Source organism: Rhipicephalus microplus, chromosome 5, assembly GCF_043290135.1.
Source record: "Rhipicephalus microplus isolate Deutch F79 chromosome 5, USDA_Rmic, whole genome shotgun sequence".
NCBI lineage: Eukaryota > Metazoa > Arthropoda > Arachnida > Ixodida > Ixodidae > Rhipicephalus > Rhipicephalus microplus.
In genome coordinates, this window is record NC_134704.1 from 58546513 (window position 1) to 58566992 (window position 20480).

A 20480-nucleotide genomic window follows, 5' to 3' on the forward strand; every position below is an offset into this window, starting at 1 on the left:
GCGAAGGTTTGGCAGGTTGTGCAGAATTGTCTCAATGAAACCAATCGGTCACTTATCTAATCTGTATTAATAATTTGCGTCGACACATTTATGAGCTAAAAAATTGGTTTTGATTTATTATCCGTATATACATTTGACCCTGTCTCGAAATTTCATTAGAAATTCTTTTTATTCTATAGCCTCCTTTATTCTAAGGTGCCATAACATTTCATAAGAACACCCAGTTCTTGGCCTATCCACCACAGTGAGCCACAGTAGGTGGAGAAGAACTGGCCACATTGTTCTGAAGGATATTTCTCTGATGAGGCACTAGTGGCGCCCAGCCTGAAACCGGGCATGCTGGGAAAGGTGTTTGCACTCCGCTAATGTCGTCGGAAAGCAGCTTATTTTGTTTGTAGCCTGGATACAATGGCACATATTTACCCTGGGGGGATCGGCCAAGAAAACATGTAGTAGCCTTCCTAAGGTGTTTCTTCTTCTGTCTCTCATTGCCCATTATCAGCGATTTTGCCGTAAGTTGCCTTCGTGTTATGCACCTAAACATGCTATGAAGCTATGCTTTATAGGAGAAAACTCGGCCCTTGAAACTATTTTTTTTTAGACGGAATTAAAAAAAAAAGTTCTCATTATGATGACAAGCAGACACTCATGGCATTATTGCGATGATTGATATGTGGACTTTAACGCCCCAAAACCACCACATGATTATGAGACACACCGTAGTGGAGGGGTCCAGAAATTTCGACCAGCTGGGCTTCTTTAATGTGCGCCCAAATCTGAGCACATGGGCCTACAGCATTTTAACCTCCATCGAAAATGCAGCCGCCGCAGCTGAGATTACATTCCGCGACCTGCGGGTCAGCAGCCGCGTACCTTAGCCACTGGACCACCACGGCAGGGCGGCATTATTACGGTGCTGATAGCATTTGCTTACAACAAATTACAGGATATGATGAAAACCGTTCAATATGTCAAATAAGACTCTAAAGATTGTATGCTTGGATTCGAACTCGTATCAGGGTAATGTGGTGCTGTGCGTTTACGCAACTTGGCTACGACTTAGACATGTCTAAGTTACGATGTCAAAAGGCTTATCAAGATAGCACAAACGAGTTTCAAAATTATTTTAGAAAAAGTAGTTGTGAATGCATAAATTGAAAACAGAAGGTAGGAACTGCATGCAATTTAGCGAAGGTACGTTAACTGTTTTACTTTCATCATTGCATTCAATTTTGTTCCGAAACAAGCATAGGAAATTTTGCCATCTGCTCGCCCATTTTTAAACATTTGCCTGGTGTGCTTACGCTAGTGAGAAGCTTTCTCGTTTCGCCAAAGTTTAATCATTTTCGTGCCGCAGCCACATGTCGTAGTCGCTGTGTGTCAAGAAAGGCTAAATATATGAAAGGGAAATTGTTCGAGGGTCTCGTTTTTGTTAGACACAACGTTATGAACCAGACAGACAATTGAAAAATGTGAAGAATGGGAGCATTATTTATATTTTTTAAATGAAGTGTAGTAACAACATGAAATGAACGAAGAAACACCTTCAGCACAATAGACGGAGCTAATTCCTAAGCAGGGTGTAATGTTTGAATAAACTGCAGCACACTTGAAGCTTGGTGCATTTTATTCAGGGATGTAAATTCATTCCATCACAAAGATCTCAAACAAGTGCAAACGATGCTCAAAAAGTAACCAAAAAATTTCTGTTGATCACTCAATTTATTTCGCACATTTTGTTGCATACATGGAACAACGAATCGTGGCATCATGACTGCTTTAAGAGTGAGCAAAAAACAAGCAGGCACATCTTCAGAAAGATCAGTTGAGGTGCCAACAGTAATTCATCATACTCACAACTATCCATATTGATGTACCAAAGTGCAAAGAAATTCTCGTTTCAGAGAGAATAAAACCAAGACTGTGAAATCTAATGAATTAAAACTACGAAAAACAAAGTTCTTTGGTGGCACACTGGTGTCGTGCACAAAAGATCGACTTACGCGAAGATTCCGTAGGCTTGCAAAAGTACAAAAGTAATCCGGCGCAAAGCGAGTAGTAGTTGCCTCGAGACTCGATGGTAATATCACAACCAGTTGCTCTGTATATTACAGGAGCATCTGTACACGTGGCTTATCAAAACAAACTGGGACATGTGCCACTCAAGTCTTTAACTTGGCAAGCTGTCGTTCTATTTCTTCATCAGTTGGCAGGCGTGCCTTGGAACTTTCGCCAAGGGGATCGGACCTTGCAGATGGAGCAGCAGCGAGCTGCAGAAATGGGAAACCAGGCAATGCGATAATGTACTGACCAGTGTGAACATAGTGACACAGCTACTTATGAAGAAATATTGGCAATTTTTTCTTCTGACAATGATAATGCTTCTATCATTACGTTGTTCTGTGATATCTATTCATTTTGTTATAGCACAGCAAAGAGAAGAGAAATATAAGTCACTCAAATGACTAGACACATCGTCTGTGTGCCTTAGGTCTTTTTCTCATCTAAGGGTACCAGTAGTAACTGGGTCTGTTCACTCTACTTTTAGATGACAAGAAGCGACCCACATAAGACACCTTTGCTCTATGCAGCAAACACATGCAATGCGGCTGTTGCAATTCTGTATGGTAACATGATGAATTATGGCTCACCTTTCCAGTCATTTCAATGCCAATTTCATCAAGAACCTTGTTGACAATGGCGTCCTGCTCTTCCTCATCACCAGATTCATCCAGGATAGAGTTGAGCGTGTCCTCAACTGTGCGAAAAACAAACAAACAAAAGTGTGCACCAATTAATGTAAGCTCACAAATAGGTAACTTGCTGTCGGCCGCTCAGTTGCCACATTTCACAATGAACGGTAGAAGAGTGCACTTTCAACTGTCACTTGAGCAATTCCAACAAACATAATGAATTTTTGTGAAAACTATTTTCACTCGCTTGTCAAGAAAAGGTTGAAATACTACAGAAACTCAAGGGCAGACTTGTCATTACTTCTTAGGTGCGAATCACCTTATGCGCTCAGGCTGTCGTCATCTGCAGCCACCACACATCATGGTGAAGCAACTGGCGGCAGATGAGGCGGCGTTTTGGCGAAGGAAAATCTCTCTAGAATGCGGCTCACTCGCAAAAGACCACACTACTTGCGTTTTCCCAAGTGGAAAATAAGACATCGCCCTGGCTCAGGACAGCTATGCTTCCACAATGGGCACTGGATGCTGTTTGTAGCAACAAGATGGCACTGTCCTCATTGCTATTGGCGTGTCCCTATGGGAAACACCGGTGCTTTGCACCTCCCCTGGCTTCACCTTTAATTCGTGCTAGAAGCTCAGCCTCCTTGTGTCGAGCGTTAGGTCTTGTATTTAAAAGCATTTGGCCTGCTCTAAAAAAACTTGTAGAGCTTGCATGGCTGGGTGTCCACCTCCTCAGGAATACTGTGTAATATTTTGTCTTTACTGACACTCAATCAAACTTTGTATAAGTACTGTCAGAATTTATGACTATGCAGGTACTGTTGCATTTGTATTTAAATTTATAGCTCATGGTAAGAATAGCCTGACCATCTTGTTAATGTAGAAACAAATGAATTAACACAGCTTCGATCAGCTTTCAATGATGGGTCATAAAAAGCAACAATAGAAGGCGCGGGGGAAAGATTTTGGGTGGCATGCTCACCTTCTCGTGGTATTTGTCAGTCGCATTCAGATTACCAACACACAAACAGTAATTCGTACTGTTTAAGGAACGATACAGTTGACAACATGGCAGGAAACAAGAGCACTTGCCTAGTTCCTCAGTCATTCCCATTTTTGCGCTCTCCTTCTCAAAGTCTTGCATCGTCTTGGCGATGTCCTGAGGCTTGATTTGCTTGTTCACTTCACCCATTGTCTGGAGAAAATGAAAGTTTGTAACAATATGAATATACACTAGCACTTCGTAAGCTAGCAGTGTCCAACGCAAAGCAAGCTCTCTTACCTTCGCAGTAGTGGCCATTGCATTAGCAAGCTTCACGTTCGCATTCATCAGCTGAAAAATACAGACGCTAAGGTGGGGTACCGAGAAACAACAGCTTGGAATACTTTCTATAGAAAATTCAAAGTACTCGGTGTTAAATTATTAAAAAAATAATAAGACATCTTATTTTATGCACTGTGGATGCCCGACATGTTCTTAAAGGTTTTCCAATCAAATGTGAAATTTTTTTTTCCACGTTCGAATCAGAAAACATGTGCTACTTGACATCAGCAAGACTGATTTGGAAACTAAGAAGCTCGGTATTTAGTAATAAGAATGGAGTTAAGGAAAGCATAGGAAAACTGACTGGTTAAAAATGAAAACATTTTGGTTCTCATGGATCCTCTATGCATCGGATTCATGTGGTCAACCATGCCATAGCTTCAGACACTGACCCAAAAATAAAGTTACGTGATCGTCAGGAGATAACGCATAAGAAAATCGGAAGTTACATTACGCAAGGCCGGCCGATTTGCACATAATGTATGCAACAATGTTTTGCCTCAGTTGGGTGTCATCAGTTGTGCCTACCTTGGACTGCGAGCCGATGGCTGACACTTTAGACGACGCAGCATAAGTCCTCGCCTTCTGCTTTCGTAGTTGCACAAGCTGCTTCGCTAAAACTGTGCATACCTGTGGTAGAACGAAATGTGAATAGCATTACAGCGTCCCAGCATCACAGAATAGCATTAGCCTATCCCATGACAGGAGTTTGGTCACCGGCCAATGCTGCCGACTTCATTACTTTCGGAACGGGCGAAGAAAGCTAAACGATCCGAAGTAAAACTGCATCTCATACCTGCTTATTTCCTTGGTTAGCGGCCTTCTTGATTTCAAGTTCCTGGATGAGAAAAAGGAAAGAGCAGTGTTTCAAAACGTCCGGGCTAACGAAGGCTCGTAGTGTTTCTCACCAGCTGTTTCTCCTGCCTCTCCAGCTCACGCCTGTCTCTCTCGATGTCTCTCTGCGTCTTTCGAAGCTCCCTGTTTTGCTGCCGCATTTGTTCTGGGGGAAACAAAAAGAGGGAGGGGGCGACAAATTATACTTCGCGCTTTCAGATTTCTCCGATCGAGGCAAGAACACACAGCAAGCGCCGCTGCGGTTTCAAATATCCGGTGATTACTCTGATGACAATACAGCGATTGCAGCCGGCTCACCTGCAGGCGATGGTTTTTTTCCGAAAAAACTCATTATTGGCTATGTTTCCGTCAGTTCTTCGAGTGAAGAGCGCATAACAGATACAGCGGTTTCGCAAGCTAGCTTCACACACGACGACTTAACACCTCAATCGCCTCCATTGAGTCATCACACAGTTATGAAGGGGAAACCGCAGTGTAGTAGTTGGTGTGTTGTCTTTTTTAATAAACTGCCTAATAATAAAAACTAATAACGTAACTCTTGTTATCATAAGTATAAGATATTAAAACAGCTTTACAATTAATTTTAGTTTTTATTTTTGCAACAAAGTTGGTTGTCGACTAGCCTCCTTGTGGCTAACCAGCGAAGTTCATTGCCACTGAAAACATGGCGGCCTCCACGAACTCCACGTTGTTGGACGATCTAAGGTATGAACTGTTTCCAATTCGATGTTTCACCTTATTTCAACGGGTTGGTGTCGTGAGAGCGTCCTTTAAAAAGAATTTTAACATTCCAGCAAGAAGCCTGATCCACTGCAGGAGGAGTTCGGCAGCGATGGAGAAGTCCGCCAGGTCTGTCATACGGCTTTGACGTTCTGCGACACATTTGTGTCTCTTTGCTTCGTTCTCTGTATTCGCGTACCTGAACTCAGTGGTTGAAGTGAACTTTCTAGGCAGTCAGCTTCTACCAAGCCGCCATTTAGTGATTTATATTCTACAAATGCTTGAATGTTAGTTGCTGCTCTAGTTTCGCATGGTAATCTTACCGACACCAAACCTGCACCTCTCAGCAGTTATCGGAACCCTCTGGCGTGGTGACAATCATAGTTCAACTCATCAAGCTGTCTATTAAAAATGAAAAGTTGCCACTGCGAAGCTGAGTGGCGTACATGAGACAGAAAAAAAAAAGTGCGGGAAGGCATGCAATTCGTTGGGACCATGTCACGCACATTTCTGCCAGTATCCTTTTAAAAACTTGATTACCTTAAAAGTGCGCTGTAACAGCGTTGTGGGTTGCACTCTTCCAGTAGTTGCCATAGACGCAGCCACAAGCTTCGTGTTGTCACTCAAGATTGCTACTGTTTAGTTTGCCTCATTCTGTGACCCGTTATTGGCAAAAAACAGTTGACTAAGTTGGAACAATGGTCACAATGCAGCTGTCAACATAGCAGAAACATACTGGCACACATGCTTTAGCTGGTAATGCTGCATTAGGCCGTCACCTTCGCGATCTGCTCTTTGCCACAGAAACAAGCTCAACAGCATTGGGTTGGAAGTCAGGAGTGCGATTCGAGGTTTTGTCTAATACAAGGGTGTTTTGTGCATTAGTTCTTTTGCTGCACTATACTCTTACACCATGATAAAACGAAAAGACTAGCCTCGCGTATGCGTTTTCTCCTGGTGTAGCAGTATAGCGTAGCAAAAAAACAAGTATGTACCAACTAGCCCCTATTGATGCTTTATTGTGCCTTCGGTTTGATGTAATTTTTTTGTTTCCTCACCATATTGGTTTACTGATGCAGCCACTTCGAAAGGGTCGTGTCGACTCTTTTCGTCATAAGAAGTTGCTGGATGCTATCGGTTCCCTGGGAGGCAAAAAGTAAGTCATATTTCCCCCAGCCTGTAAACACATTTAGAAGGCTGGTATCTATGAGACCACTCCGAGACAGCTTCACGATACACTGAATGAATGTTTGTTTCATGGCCACCGTAGTGAAGTAGTCTATATGAAATGACTTAGTATAAAACTTGCTGTTTCTGTTTTGAGGCAAACATATGCCCGGTCCCTTCTTTTCAGCTTGAGCCCAGCAATATAGAAAACCTGTTGGTTAGCAGTGCCGTGCACATGGAGTTTCTTGAAATTAACTAGAGGGGACTCTGGTGCTGCGATCGTTCAGCGACCATGGGAATGATGGGTAGTACACTGATTTGCTTAGTCTTCGTACTTGCGAATGGCAAATCATACTTGTGGCTTTGTTAATTGCTGTGTTTCGGTTTTGTTTAGAAGGAAAGAACAACCACTTTTGAACTTTGTGGCTGAATTTGAACAGGTAAGCCTAAAAGATTAAAGTGGTGAAGCGTAACTGTCGAACATTTCCCGATTTTCGTTTCTAGACAAAACAGCTCCAAGCCAGACGAACACACACGAAAGCAAAAGTACGATGATTAGACAAATCCGTGTACTACCCATCATTCCCATGCTCGCTGAAGGCACGCGCTGTGCATTGCAGCTCTCAAAGACACTAGCGCCAGAGTTCTCTCTAGTGTATATTAAGTAAACTCTATGGCCATGCAAGCTAATGGTCAATGGGCGCTCGACTGCTAACCCGAAGGTCGGGGGTTCGAATCCCAGCTGTGGAAGCTACATTTTCGATGAACACAAAAATGTTTGAGGCCCGTGTACTTGGATTTAGGTGCACGGTCGAATTCTGGAGCCCTCCACTACGGTGTCTCTCATAACGGTATCGTGGTTTTGGAACGTTAAACTCCAGAAATTATTATTAAGGTCAATGGGCAGTCACAACTTGCTCGTCGCCCACTTAAACACCTATCATGCCACTCATCCTCATAGAAGACACTGATTGGCTCCATCAGGAGCATGTGTCGGCGAAAAATATGGAGCTCAGTCAGGCTTACTCACAAAATGTATATATTTCGCCCTTCGAGCTTACTTACGCTCAGACTGGCCAACATTTTTCCTCGGCCAGACCTACCTAAATATGACTAACGGCTTTGTCTGAGTAAGCCCACTCACGAGTCCTTTGATGTATAATTAGCTTTTTTGGCCAGGTTTTCAGTTCTCTTCAGCACCAATATCTTGCATAATCAGTGCTCAACTTGTCACCGTTTGATCTTGTGCTTTTAAATATGAATTATCAGTGGTTTAGGTCGAGTGAGGACATTTTGATTTGAACAGGTAACTCATACGGGGTGGAGGTCAAGACACATTCCCCCCTCCTCCCTTCGTAACTCATGCCTCTGATTAGTAAATATTGAGCTGGCGTATGGATGTTAGTACCCTGAAGTGTGTGTGAGTAGATGTGAGCCTACATAAGGCTGATAGCAATTCTGAACTTGAGTACATAGGACATTGGCAAACAAAGTGGAGCTCACTCAAGAATATTCGCGCCCACTGTTCACTCAGACTCAAGTTCACCAAAGTTTTCCTCGACTGGACTCTCTAGGACTGTCCCACTGAAACTTTTCTCAAGCGTATTCACTAGGATTTAAAATCACCAAGACGTTAAGTACCCGGACTCAATCTCATGGCTCAGTCCGAGTCCCATTAAATCAGCTTATGAGTGAGTCCACGGACCTGTGGTCTGTTGGAAAGTTTCTTTTTATTATTTGCCTTCCTCCATAGCTGTTATTTGCAAGAAATTTTACCCTGTGACAGCAACAAGTGTCGTTTATGTTTCTGTGCTGTGTTGTGCTGCATCAGCAGTTTCATCATACTGGCTTGTGTTGAGGCTGTGAGATTGAATCCCAGCCTAAGCATGTGCATTCCTGTGCTCGAGAAATGTCATGATGCTTGTGTGCTGATGTGTAGGTACATTGATAAACCTCTTGTAGTTCAAATTAATCTGAAGGCCCCCCACCTGTTCGCTCTGTAAACCCAACTGTATACATATATTAATTCTTCTCTCACTATATTAATGTGAGATCGAAGTGGCTTTGCCAACATCATGATGCTTGACGATAGTTATAACGCGAGAACAAAACGACGACACAGAGACAAGAAGGACACGAAAGACACGACCTTCTTGTCTCTGTGTCGTCGTTTTGTTCTCGTGCTATAACTATCGTCATGCCATACCAACTAGCCCAAGCTGCCACACATCATGATGCTGTTTTTAATGAAATGTATACTTTCAGTAAGGTGACTACACGGACTGAGCCAAGCCTCACAGTGTCTGAATATGACCTTTCGAAAGGTAAAAAAAGTCCTTCTGTTTTAAAGCTTTCTTCGCTTGCATTTTAGATGAGGATCTATTTTATTGCATGTGTGACAGTTGTATGAAATTTTTTGTATTAAAACTAACTTGGTGGGGGGGGGGGGGGGGGTGTTGAACAGTTTTATAAACATGTCATCTGTCAATCTGACCTCAGTTCTGTGGTTTTCTTTCACGTTCTTTGATGCTCATGGCTTTGTTTACTTTTTATTTTGTGTGAACCTAAAAGAACATCGAAGTAGTAGGTATAATAAAGTGAACTACTGCATCACATAATTATGCCTATGCAACAACAACAACAACAGGGCTCTTCACTAACTGTCAGTGGTGCTTTCATTGAACGAAAACATGCAAAAAAAGTCGGATTGGTGGCTATGCGCCTCTATGATGACGCTCCTGCTTGCCAGGGTATGTTTTGAAAGGAAGTACTTAAGACTATAGATCAAGGTTTGTGTCTAAAGATTATTGTATTACATTTTTAAGAAACCATAAACAAATCATTCAAAGCTTTTATAACTTTTATTTTACTGACCATAGCGCTTCAAGTTATATCATACAATGTATTTTAAAATCTGTGGTGCCCATACTTGGACTGCCGACAACACTGGTGTTTCATTGACACAGAATTCAATGCAGGAAACTGTTTTTTTGCCAGTAGCGAACCACATTTTTATTATTTCAAATAATACTAATGTGGTTTTGAAAAATTTTTCGCTATTTCAGATCGATATATTGTTTCTTTTAAGTGTACTGTTAACTTCAGTTGAGCTCTGGTGTTTCATCGACACGCAATTCAATGCAGGAGACAGTTTTTTGCCAGTAGGAAATCACATTTTTATTTTTTGAAATAATACTAATGTGGTTTTAACAAATGCCCCGCTAATTCAGATCGATTTATTGTTTCTTTTAAGTGTACCTTTAACTTCATTTGTGCCCAATAAATCTTTATACAGAGTTCTTTAATGATTGATTTGAGAACATTGCCTGTGCCGGCCATGTATTTTTTGGCATGCACGCAGCCTCGGTGGAAAAGGTGGCTGTACACCAGCTGCTCATGAACCTCAAGAAGACCGACGCGCATCGTCAGATCAAAAGGAAAGTGCGCTCCATTGTGCGCAATGCCAAGGTGCTGGCTGAACCCTTGCCTCTACCTCAACAACGGAGGGTAAGTGAAATGCGCTGCCAAGCTAACCGTTGCTGCATATCAGTAATTTTCTCTGACATTTACAAAAATTCTGACTCTTACTTGAATGAATGCGCGTCATGTTTTATGTGAGGTCCAGAACCAACATAATTTAATATTAAGCTAGGCCTTTATATTATGTGAACATGCATACATACATATATTCATGAAAGACACTTCTGTGTTCTCTGTTTTGCATAGCTACACAAGATGGCTTTGCATTTTCACAGATGTGAAATGATCATCTGATTCAGTAGCTTTTAGGGACTTGTTTCTTGAGCTAGCAAAGCAATGAAATGGCATATAAGGCCAGAAAAGTAGACACAGTGCACATTACAATTGACAAAGACACGTTTACATCTGTAATTCAGGTTCTTTTTATGTTAATAAGAACTCTCTAGGTTTGAGCCTGTTGGAGTCTCAAAGAAGGACAAAGCCATTGGTGTGTAACAAAACCCTCACAAAAAGTTTAATTAAGAAGCAAATACAGGAAAATCCTGTCAAAACAAACTGCTTAATAAAATGTTGACTGCATACGGTAAGGCTTTCTTAATTACAAACACAATACAAGTTCAGTTAATACAGCTAAACTACACAGTTCGAACGCAAATGAGCGGCGGATTGGAGAAAGGGGTGAGTTCCGTCTCACTAACCATGCAGAGGCTCGGCTCTTAGAGTTGTAGACACGGGTTCGCTGGTCATGGCGAGGTAACGCTTGCGACTGGGCAACACGTTAAGAAACAAGGGAACCTGGGCAGGCAGCTCGATGCACAGCTCGGGCCCGTAGCCCGACGGCTGTTTGCTCACCTGTAGTAGCCGAAGTCCGCAGGCCCTGTGCTTAAGTCCAGGACCGGATGGCCGCGTTACTCTTGAGCGGGAATGCAGCAACAAGAGGCCCCGGCCGTTTGAAGTCTTTAAGGCTCGGGTTCGACACCGAACAGCTCATCTTCAGCGCCCAGCGCGGTGACAACCTTCCGCTCGCCACGTCCTCTTTGAGCTCCCTTAGCTCTTCCTTCCTCAGGCTTCTGCTTCAGCTACGGCCCATTTGTCCTGTCCTATTTGGAGACTGTTAGACCAGCGTGTTGGCTCGTGATTGACCCTCGCTTCTTTTATATTTCTACCGTTGCGCCACCCATCCTCGTGTGCGACGCCCTTCAACCTCATCGTTTTTTTTAGAGCAGAAGTGCGGGCGCACCCAATCAGGTCTTCTTGGTGACGCGCACTTCAAAAGCGTGCTACACTCGTCACAACATCTTGGCATGTTGCACTTGCTGTTTCTTTGCTCCCGAGCTTTGTGATATTAGTACATGGTTACAACACAAAGGAAGGAGGAATAGAAACATAGAAAAATATGGCAATGGTGCTGGATGCCAACAGGCATTATAGTACTACACAAATGATGAGCTGGAAGGGCTGACATCGTCTGCAAAATTTCGAAGGTGCACATAGTACACTCACACACTGGCAGATCCAGCTAGTTTTAATCCCCCTCTCTTTTCTCTCTTGTATGAAGTACTTCCACCTCTACACATACATGTACACACGCATACATATACGCGTGCTCTATTCGCATTTAAGGTTACACACAGACACGTACATCTAGCGTCATCACTGTGTAAAGTGAAAGCCAATTGGACCAGATGAACCTGGCGGGAGTATTTGTTCCAAACTCGCTGCCCAAGCATGGAGGAGAAAATGAATGATGTGATGGTTATCTGTGCAAACAACAATGATGAATTAGGTTAGTAGTGCTTGCAATATTACTATAAACATATGGCGCTCTCTCTAGCTTGGTAGGTTTTCATGGCAGTGTCTTGGTGTTTGGTGTGAAAGCCATGTGTTTGGCATCCATAGTTGTATATCTCGAGACTTTGTAACCGTGTGTGAGTCTTGCCACTCTTGCTGCTTTGTGTGATGTGAGATTTTCGGCATTTTTCTTTTTTTTTTTTTTTTTCATTTCAGGTGCAGCGTCAGGTTGCATATGAAAAGGTCGGCGAGGAAATCACTGTGTGGGAGCCCGTGGTTAGACAGAACCGTGTGGTAAGGACAATTGTTGTCTGATGTTTGTAGTTGTACGGTTAATATAGTGTTTTTTCTTTTTCTCTGCTTTTCCTACAATTAGTTGCATATGAATACATAAAACGCGTCAACACCTTCCCACTGTGAACTAGCTTGTATCACAGTTTCTAACTGCAGAATGCACATAGTACTACATGTTGACACCGTGTCTTCTTTTTTATAAATGGTACTACAAAATGTTCACTTTCTCTATTAGTAGTATGAAGTGTGTTGTTTAATATCGTTACGTTGATAACTGTTCCCCATGGTAACCCCTGAGTATAGAACAACATATAGTGAGGCCTATTTAATACAAGTTCTTTAAGCACCTATAGACACCTCCTCATGGCCTTGAGAATACCATCTCGTTTGCGTGCATTGCCTCATTTTCTTTAATGGGTGCCAAAAAAGAAAAGCTGTCTTGATACATGTCACAGTTACATGTTCCAGAAATTTATCTTTTTTTAACCCTTCCGCCACCTTGCAAGATTCTGCAGGACTGATTTACAATATGTAGTCACATAATTTGTGCTGTATTTCGACGGAAATAAGGCCCTCCAAATTGATGACGGCACGTTTAGTACATTCACTGTGTAAATTTTGTTAGCGACTTTATTTACTTTCGTGATTCCAACAAAGATGTGTTACTGTAAATGATGGTACTCTCAGTGCACGTCTGGGCATGTCAAGAAGTTTATTTATATTTAATGCATATTTTTAGTGCATTCGGGTTGTGGGAACAGGCAGTTTCTGAGTCAGCTTCCTCGTAGGATTGTAGTATTCATTATGTTGTGCATCTAGATGCAATTGCATCAAATACATGTTTTAATATTGTTACGGTGCATCACCGACAGGAGCTGATAGAGCTTTGAGAGTATGCAAGAGAAGGAGCGTGCACGTGCTGGAAGTAACTCATCTTCAATTTCATTCCAGGCCAAACAGCTGCGCTTTCCACTCAAGCAGCCCGAAATGAGAATGGAATCTGCGGCTAAATTTGTTCAGCGCTTTGAGGTGAATTTTTCAATGCACTTATTATATTTTTTTTACTCCAGTTATGTACGTAGGAAATCAGCTTTTAGGGCACGCTTGCCTGGTGACATCAGCATGCAAAATTCGTTAGCATTAAGAAAAGTTTTGGCTCATTCACCAGTGAAACTTCACAGCTCCTGATGGAGAAAATATATTATGTACTAATAAAACAAGATAATATTATGGGCATATCACAGGACAAGACAGAGTTTTTATTGCTTTGCATCTGTTTATTATTGCATCATTGTAATTTTGCAGTGAACAGTAAGCTCCGCAAAATATTGTCAGCGTACCACAAAACTCGTTTAAATCTATCACCAGCAGTGCTCAAAGCTACTTGTTGGTATCTGCAAAATAACCCCATGAAAGTAGCTATTGTAAAAAACCATTTATACACTGATTGAGCTAGCACCTTAATTTATTTTACAAGAAAATGAATGCAGGAACCACCCGTTCGTTAGAATCGAATGTAAACGACGAGCTTTTGCACGGCATCGGCATACTTTGTAAGCATATAGGCGGTTTTGCTTTTGTGCTCGATTTTAATTTTCAGCTACATTTTTATTCAGCGGCTTTAGTGATTGCTATCACTTTTGCACACTTTCTTGCGACTTGGCACCGCATATCTACACAAATGTTCATAAACCCACGCAGTTCTTGAAACATTTTCCCACTTAAACAGTGAGTTAGTTAATTATATCCCTTCTGTGAGCTTAAATGTCTACTTTCTTTTCTCTTTCTTTTCTTCACCCAAAGGAGAAGTATTGCTACATTGGTCTCTCATAAATGAGAAACACATTACACTTACGTGAATTGTTATTTACTTTCAACCTGCCAAAATAGGGCGCACGCTGCATTTTTATAAATGTGGTAGTAAGCGAGCACGAAGAAACTATTGACAAGAGAAAAAAAACAAAGAAGAGGTGTAGCTGTTCTGTATAAACAAATTAGTTGTTCTTTGTGTCGTTACTTTCTTTCGCATTTCCATTTTAACCTGCTAACGCTCTGTATTTCAGCCAAAGACTGACCTTGAACGACAAATAAACAACATCTTGAAGGTTAGTGAAAACGTCACGCCACCAGGAGCTGAACTGACGCCAGCCGAAGAGAAAGCCCTCAAGGCCATGAGCTTGGAAGAAGTGAGTGCTCCGTTAAGGCATATTGGTACATACAATCCAAATGATGTACGAATAACTGTTTATTGGGGCTAACTTGTGTTCGAAAAGTAAAGGAAAATGTAGCAGCGTTTCCAACAGGCGATCAGCAAAAGGGGATCAATCTCCGAGAAACCCTCGAGCGGTGCGCCACTTCTTTTTCATCAAAATCCCGTGCTGAGGAGGCGCGCGCCGTCACGGCCTTTTCTTGTTTCATCATGAAGTCGCTGGTCTCTTGGGGAGCGCACGAACTAGCGCGCGTAGTTTGAATACTGCTCTTGCCTTGCGACATTATCCCTCCTCCAAAAACGCATTGTCCCGATGCGTAAAAGCAGTGTTGCTGAGGTGGTCTGAATGCGTGGTTTCCATTGGAGAAATAGGTATTCCTCATGATCGGGTGTGTACAGTTTGATGTTCATTGCCTGTCATAGTATGGCTTCATTCTGACTACATGCACGATTTCTGTGCTCCTTCGGCATCGTGATGAGCTCACTTGTCCTTCCGGTGACACCTCGTAGTTCAAGGAGCTGACGCGACGAAGGACTCGGTAAGGGCCAAAATGCCGGCGCATGAGCTTTTCGGAAAGGCCAGGCGTCTGCACGGGAGTCCAAATCCAAACTCGGTCGCCTGGTGCGTAGTTGGCTCCTCTCCGACGAAGGTTGTAACGGTTTGCATCCACGCGTTGTTGTTGTTTTATGTGATGTCGCGCCAACTGCCGTGCTTCTTCGGCTCGCTGAATAAATTCGCTGATGTCAGGCTAGTGCTCTGTATTGTCGCCTACAGGCAGCATTGCATCTAATGGTGTGGTAACTATTCGACCATAGACTAGCTGGAATGGCGTCACTTTAGTAGTCTCCTGCACAGCAGTATTGTAAGCGAAAGTGGCGTACGGCAGTATCTTGTCCCACGTACGGTGCTCCAAGTCAACGTAAATGGACAACATATCGGTTAGAGTTCTGTTGAGTCGCTCGGTTAGCCCATTTGTTTGGGGGTGGTAAGCCGTTGTTTTCCTATGACGTGTGGGTAAGTTTCATAATGGACTGCGTCAGATTGGCTGTGAATGCAGTTCCTCGATCCGTGATAACCACTTTTGGGGCACCATGCCGTAGTACAACGTTAGTGACGAAAAATTCAAAGACTTCTATTGCCGTGCCCCTGGTGAGAGAGGCTGCCTCTGCATACCGGGTTAAGTAGTCTGTCGCCACTACTATCCATCGGTTGCCCATTGATGACGTAGGATATGGACCAAGTAGATTCATTCCTACTTGTTCAAACGGAGATTCAGGTGGTTCGATTGATTGGAGAAATTCTGCAGCTTTCAATGGAGGCATTTTGCATCTCTGGCAATCTCTACATGTCCTTACATAATGCTGTACAGCATCCAGTAACTTTGGCCAGTAGTACTTGGTGTGGATGCGAGCCAATGTTCTACTCACTCCGAGGTGTCCTGCTGCGGGGTCATCGTGGCAGGCTTCCAGGATTTCGGGTCGCAAGGTCGAAGGAACGACGAGTAGGAATTTCTCCCTGCTGTGCTCGAAGTTTCTCTTGTATAAAACGTTGTTTCTCATCAGGTACGAGGACAATCCCCGGACGAAAACTCGAGGAACACGCACGGGTTGCCCTTCCAGATGCTTGATCAGTTTAAGCAACTCCGCGTGAGATCGTTGATATTCAGTCATCTCTGCGGTGCTGACGGCCCCAAGAAACGGAAAGTCGTCTCCATCTTCTACAGGTGCAGATTCTATTGGTGCGCGTGACAGGCAATCAGCATCGCTGTGCTTGCGACCCGACTTGTATACGACTGTTATGTCGTATTCTTGCAACCTGAGGCTCCATCTAGCAAGTCGCCCAGAAGGGTCCTCTAGGCCTGCAAGCCAGCACAGCGAGTGATGGTCGCTCACTGCTCGAAATGGTCTACCATATAAGTACGGTCGGAATTTCTGTATGGCCCACATTACCGCCAGACATTCTTTTTCCGTCGCCGCATAATTTATTTCAACTCTCGAAAGAGTGCGGCTAGCATATGCAACCACTCTTTCCTCTCCATTTTGCAGCTGCACAAGGACGGCGCCTAGTCCCAAATTGCTTGCGTCCGTGTGAATCTCTGTTTCGGCTTCTTCGTGGAAATGTGCCAGGGCGGGGTGGTTTAGGAGTCGCTGTCGTAGCTCATTGAACGCGTCTTCTTGCTCGCTTGTCCAGGCGAAAGGCGTGTCTTCTTTCGTCAGTCGGGTTAGTGATTCCGCAATCTTCGAAAAATCTTTGATGAATCTACTGTAATAGGCACAAAGTCCTAAGAATCGTCTCACAGCCCTTTTATCCGTCGGTCTAGGAAACTTTTCTACAGCTGCTGTCTTTTCGGGGTCAGGTCGAATGCCTTCAGAGCTAACCACATGACTGAGGAAAAGCAGTTCATGAAAACCAAAATGGCACTTTTGGGGTTTTATCGTCAGCCCTGCTGAACTAATCGCTTTGAGCACAGTCCGTAGTCGTTCCACATGCTGATCGAAGGTGGCCGAAAAGATCACGTCATCGAGATAAACAAGGCAGGACTGCCATTTTAACCCGGACAGCACAGTATCCATCATCTGCTGTAATGTGGCGGGTGCGGAACACAGGCCAAATGGGAGTACCTTGAACTCGTATAACCCATCTGGAGTCACGAAAGCAGTTTTCTCGCGATCTCGTTCGTCCACGTCTATCTGCCAGTATCCGCTCTTGAGGTCTAGAGAGGAGAAGAATTTCGCGTCTCGTAGTTTGTCAAGGGTGTCACCGATCCTTGGAAGGGGATAGACATCCCGCTTTGTGACGACGTTCAATTTTCGGTAGTCAACGCAGAAGCGCAAGCTCTGGTCTTTTTTTCTTTACCAGTACTACAGGTGAGGCCCATGGGCTGGCCGACCGTTGAATTACGTCGTCCCGGAGCATTTCTTCAACTTGGCCTCTGATGACTTCTCTCTCTTTTGGTGACACTCGGTACGGGTGCTGGCAAATAGGTCTAACAGATTGATCGATTATGATGCGGTGTTTGGTGATAGATGTTCTTTGCACTTTCGATGACGTGGAAAAACATGAGGCGTACTCCCGTATAAGGCTCTCAATTTTTTGTTTCTGGTTCGGTGATAGGGCTGCTTCGATGTGGATAGATGCGAGTGTGGAATCTATACCGTCAGGGTGTAGTGGTGCAGTCTCGGAAGAATTTAAATCCGTAATTGGACCGTAATCGTGTAAGTGGCCAACAGCAGTTCCCTTCGCAAGATGCTGCACCTCATTTCGGAAATTTGTCAGGAAGACACTCGCACACCCATCACGCAGTTGTACAATACCTCTTGCTGCACAGATCCCTTTCTCGAGTAATAGCCCAGTATTGCTTTCTGCCATTCCTTCATAGTCGTTGTACACATTGCTTTTTACGCTGACAACGATGATGGATCTTGCAGGTACCGTTACATCATCACCGGCAATCTAGAGCGCATCGAATCGTTTTTCACTCTCGAATGTCGCGATAGCGTGTTTCGTCGAGAACGAGACGCACGTTTCCTGCAAGTTTATCACTGCGCCATTGGCCTGCAAAAAGTCTATTCCGATAATTGCATCTCTTGAACACTCCGACAGGACAATGAAGCTGGCGACGTAGGTGAAGCCGCGTATCCCGACTCTAGAGGTACACATGCCTGCCGGATCGATAAGGTGTCCCCCGGCGGTTCGCACTTGTGGTCCTATCCAAGGGGTCAGCACTTTTTTCAGCGTTCTGGCAAGTCCCCTGCTCATGACGGAATAGTTTGCGCCTGTGTCTACCAAAGCATTCGTTTCGTAGCCGTCTATAATTACCGACAAATCAGAAGCGACGTTACCGTTTCCGCACGTAGTCTCGTGTCCGTTATCACATTTTGAAATCGGCACTGGAGGTTGTTTTCTTGCGTCGGCAGCGGCCTTACCTCCCCAGGTCCCCATTCTAGTTTTCCCGAAACGGGCTTTGGGGAAGTCGCCTCGGAGAGTTTGAAGATGGGCGCGGACTTGGTGACCGATACCTCAGTGGCGCTGTCGACCGAGACTGATGCTGCTGCGAGGAGTGAGCACCTTGACGCGTTGACAAGTACTCCTCGATTTCCAAAGGTCGCTCCCATTCCGTGGACAGGCAGCGTTTACGGGAAAACCCCGAAGTCCAGCTCGGCGATATTCACACTATTCACACATCTGGTAAAGATGGCCAGCTTTGCCGCCGTGATAACAAAGCGGAATTCGATGTTATCATCAAATTGCGCCGTATATCAGCTTTTCGGATCCTAGTCTTGGCTGGGGACGGCGTAAATCGAGGTTTCGGCAGATGCGTGCTTGCTGCGGTGAAATAAGGTCCAGGGGCGGCGAAAGGAGGTCCAGGGGCGACGAAATGGGGTACAGGGGCGCCTCTCAGCACCTCGGCGTACGAGATTGCGGGCTGCATCGGAATTGACGCTTGAACAGGCTGGGCTTGTGGCTGCTGCTCACGGTCTGCCTGTCTCACCTCCTCCCGAACAACTTCCGCTAATGACGAGACCGTTGAGGGGTTGCCGTTTAGCTTCTGGAGCTCTTCTCGAACCACCGATCGAATGAGTTCTCGTAATACGTCGATGCCATTCTCGAAGACTGCTGACACCGCGTCTACAGATGCGACGTTCACATCTCGATTATAGGGCCTCGCTCGCTGTTGTAGAGTCTTTTCAACCGCTGTCGCCTCGGTGCGAAATTCAGCGACGTTCCGCGGGGGGCATCGGAGCAAACCAGCAAAAATCTCTTGCTTCACCCCACGCATCAGGTGCCGCAGTTTCTTGTCCTCGCTTATATTTTGATCAGACCGGCGGAATAACCAGCACATGTCTTCCACATACATTGCGACGCTTTCATTGTTGCGCTGGTTTCTTGCTTGCAAGGCAGCTTCAGCTCTTTCCTTGCAGTCTGTACTCGGGTATGTGGCCAGTAGCTCCCGTCGGAAATCATCCCATGATCGAATGGTACCTTCATGGTTTTCGAACCACGTTCGTGCGCTGTCCTACAATGCGAAATAAACTCGACGGAGCTTCCGTTCTTCGGTCCATCCGTTGCAGTTGGCGATGCGCTCAAAACCCTCCAGCCAATCCTCGGCGTCTTCATGAAGATCGCCATGAAAAGGGTCCGGCGTCTGTGGCTCATCGACAACGACGTGCGTGGCAGCGACTAGAGACGAAACAACGTGTGCGGCAGCGGTTGGAGACGACATTTCAGTACTCTCACCGGAGACAGCTGGAGACACCCTGGGCTCTGGTGGCTGGGGAAATTCCGGTAGCTCACCACGTAGACGACGGCTGGAGCGCTGATGAACTGGCGTGAGCTCAGTTGGTTCGACTGCTCGTGGTTCCGGGCTGCTTCCTCGAAGTCCAACTGGGTTTTGGATCATTACCCGGCTCCTCCACCAGAATTGTTACGTACAATCCGAATGATCTACGAATAACTGTTTATTCAAATGATCTACGAATAACTATTTAGCTTGGAATCCTTGCGATTCGCGACGTTGCACATTATTTTGGCTTCGATCGACCTTTTGCAAAACAGTGATTTCAAAATGGACGCTGTTCCAAGCAGCACTGCAGAGGTGCCCGAGAATGCACGCTTCAGCCATGTTCGCTCGTGTGTCTCAGTTAGTTATATTGGTGCGTCTGGCGTGCAAAGCATTCAGGTATACGCAGAGGGGCCAATGCAATATAGCTACCGTGAAAGAGCATCAGCGGAGAAATAGAATACATTTCCTGCTTGTCAGGTTCTTTTTTTGCGCTTCCAGATGGCCCCACCTATCCAGCCTCTCGCGGTTAACACGGTATTACCACTTTTACGTGGACGTAAAGTCTACAGATGAACTGAAATTCAACGATACCTGCATGTTACTTGTTAGTGATGATATCTGAGTACACGCTCTTCCACTTTTGATAGCTTGTGGTCGTGTTG

At 44.5% G+C, this 20480-nt stretch overlaps 2 protein-coding genes across 2 annotated transcripts in view; one reads left to right on the forward strand and one right to left on the reverse strand.

Annotated features, from left to right (window-relative positions):
- Positions 1–1703: 1703 nt before the first annotated feature.
- Positions 1704–5330, reverse strand: CHMP2B (Charged multivesicular body protein 2b). Its single transcript, XM_037425425.2, has 8 exons — positions 5170–5330; positions 4926–5017; positions 4814–4855; positions 4546–4647; positions 3976–4026; positions 3786–3888; positions 2652–2758; positions 1704–2270 (listed from the first exon to the last, which is right to left on the reverse strand). The coding sequence occupies exons 1-8, from the start codon at positions 5201–5203 to the stop codon at positions 2163–2165; spliced, it is 639 nt and encodes a 212-aa protein (XP_037281322.2). The 5' UTR covers positions 5204–5330; the 3' UTR covers positions 1704–2162.
- Positions 5331–5467: 137 nt separating this feature from the next.
- LOC119174495 (U3 small nucleolar RNA-associated protein 14 homolog A) overlaps positions 5468–20480 on the forward strand; it is a 48786-nt gene continuing 33773 nt past the window's right edge. Inside the window, exons 1-8 of the mRNA XM_037425424.2 lie at positions 5468–5577; positions 5667–5721; positions 6672–6748; positions 9025–9083; positions 10121–10266; positions 12247–12324; positions 13276–13353; positions 14388–14510. Coding sequence (XP_037281321.2) covers positions 5537–5577; positions 5667–5721; positions 6672–6748; positions 9025–9083; positions 10121–10266; positions 12247–12324; positions 13276–13353; positions 14388–14510 — 657 coding nt within the window. The 5' untranslated portion in view covers positions 5468–5536. The remainder of the gene's footprint in view (positions 5578–5666; positions 5722–6671; positions 6749–9024; positions 9084–10120; positions 10267–12246; positions 12325–13275; positions 13354–14387; positions 14511–20480) is intronic.

What these genes read in the sequence shown, in the direction of transcription:
- CHMP2B (XM_037425425.2), bottom strand. Translation starts at nt 5,203, where the DNA reads ATGAGTTTTTTCGGAAAAAAACCATCGCCTGCAG. An exon ending in AGAGGCAGGAGAAACAGCTG is followed by an intron (nt 4,856 to 4,925) that starts GTGAGAAACACT and finishes TTTCTCATCCAG; the next exon opens with GAACTTGAAATCAAGAAGGC. An exon ending in GGGAATGACTGAGGAACTAG is followed by an intron (nt 2,759 to 3,785) that starts GCAAGTGCTCTT and finishes TTTTTCGCACAG; the next exon opens with TTGAGGACACGCTCAACTCT.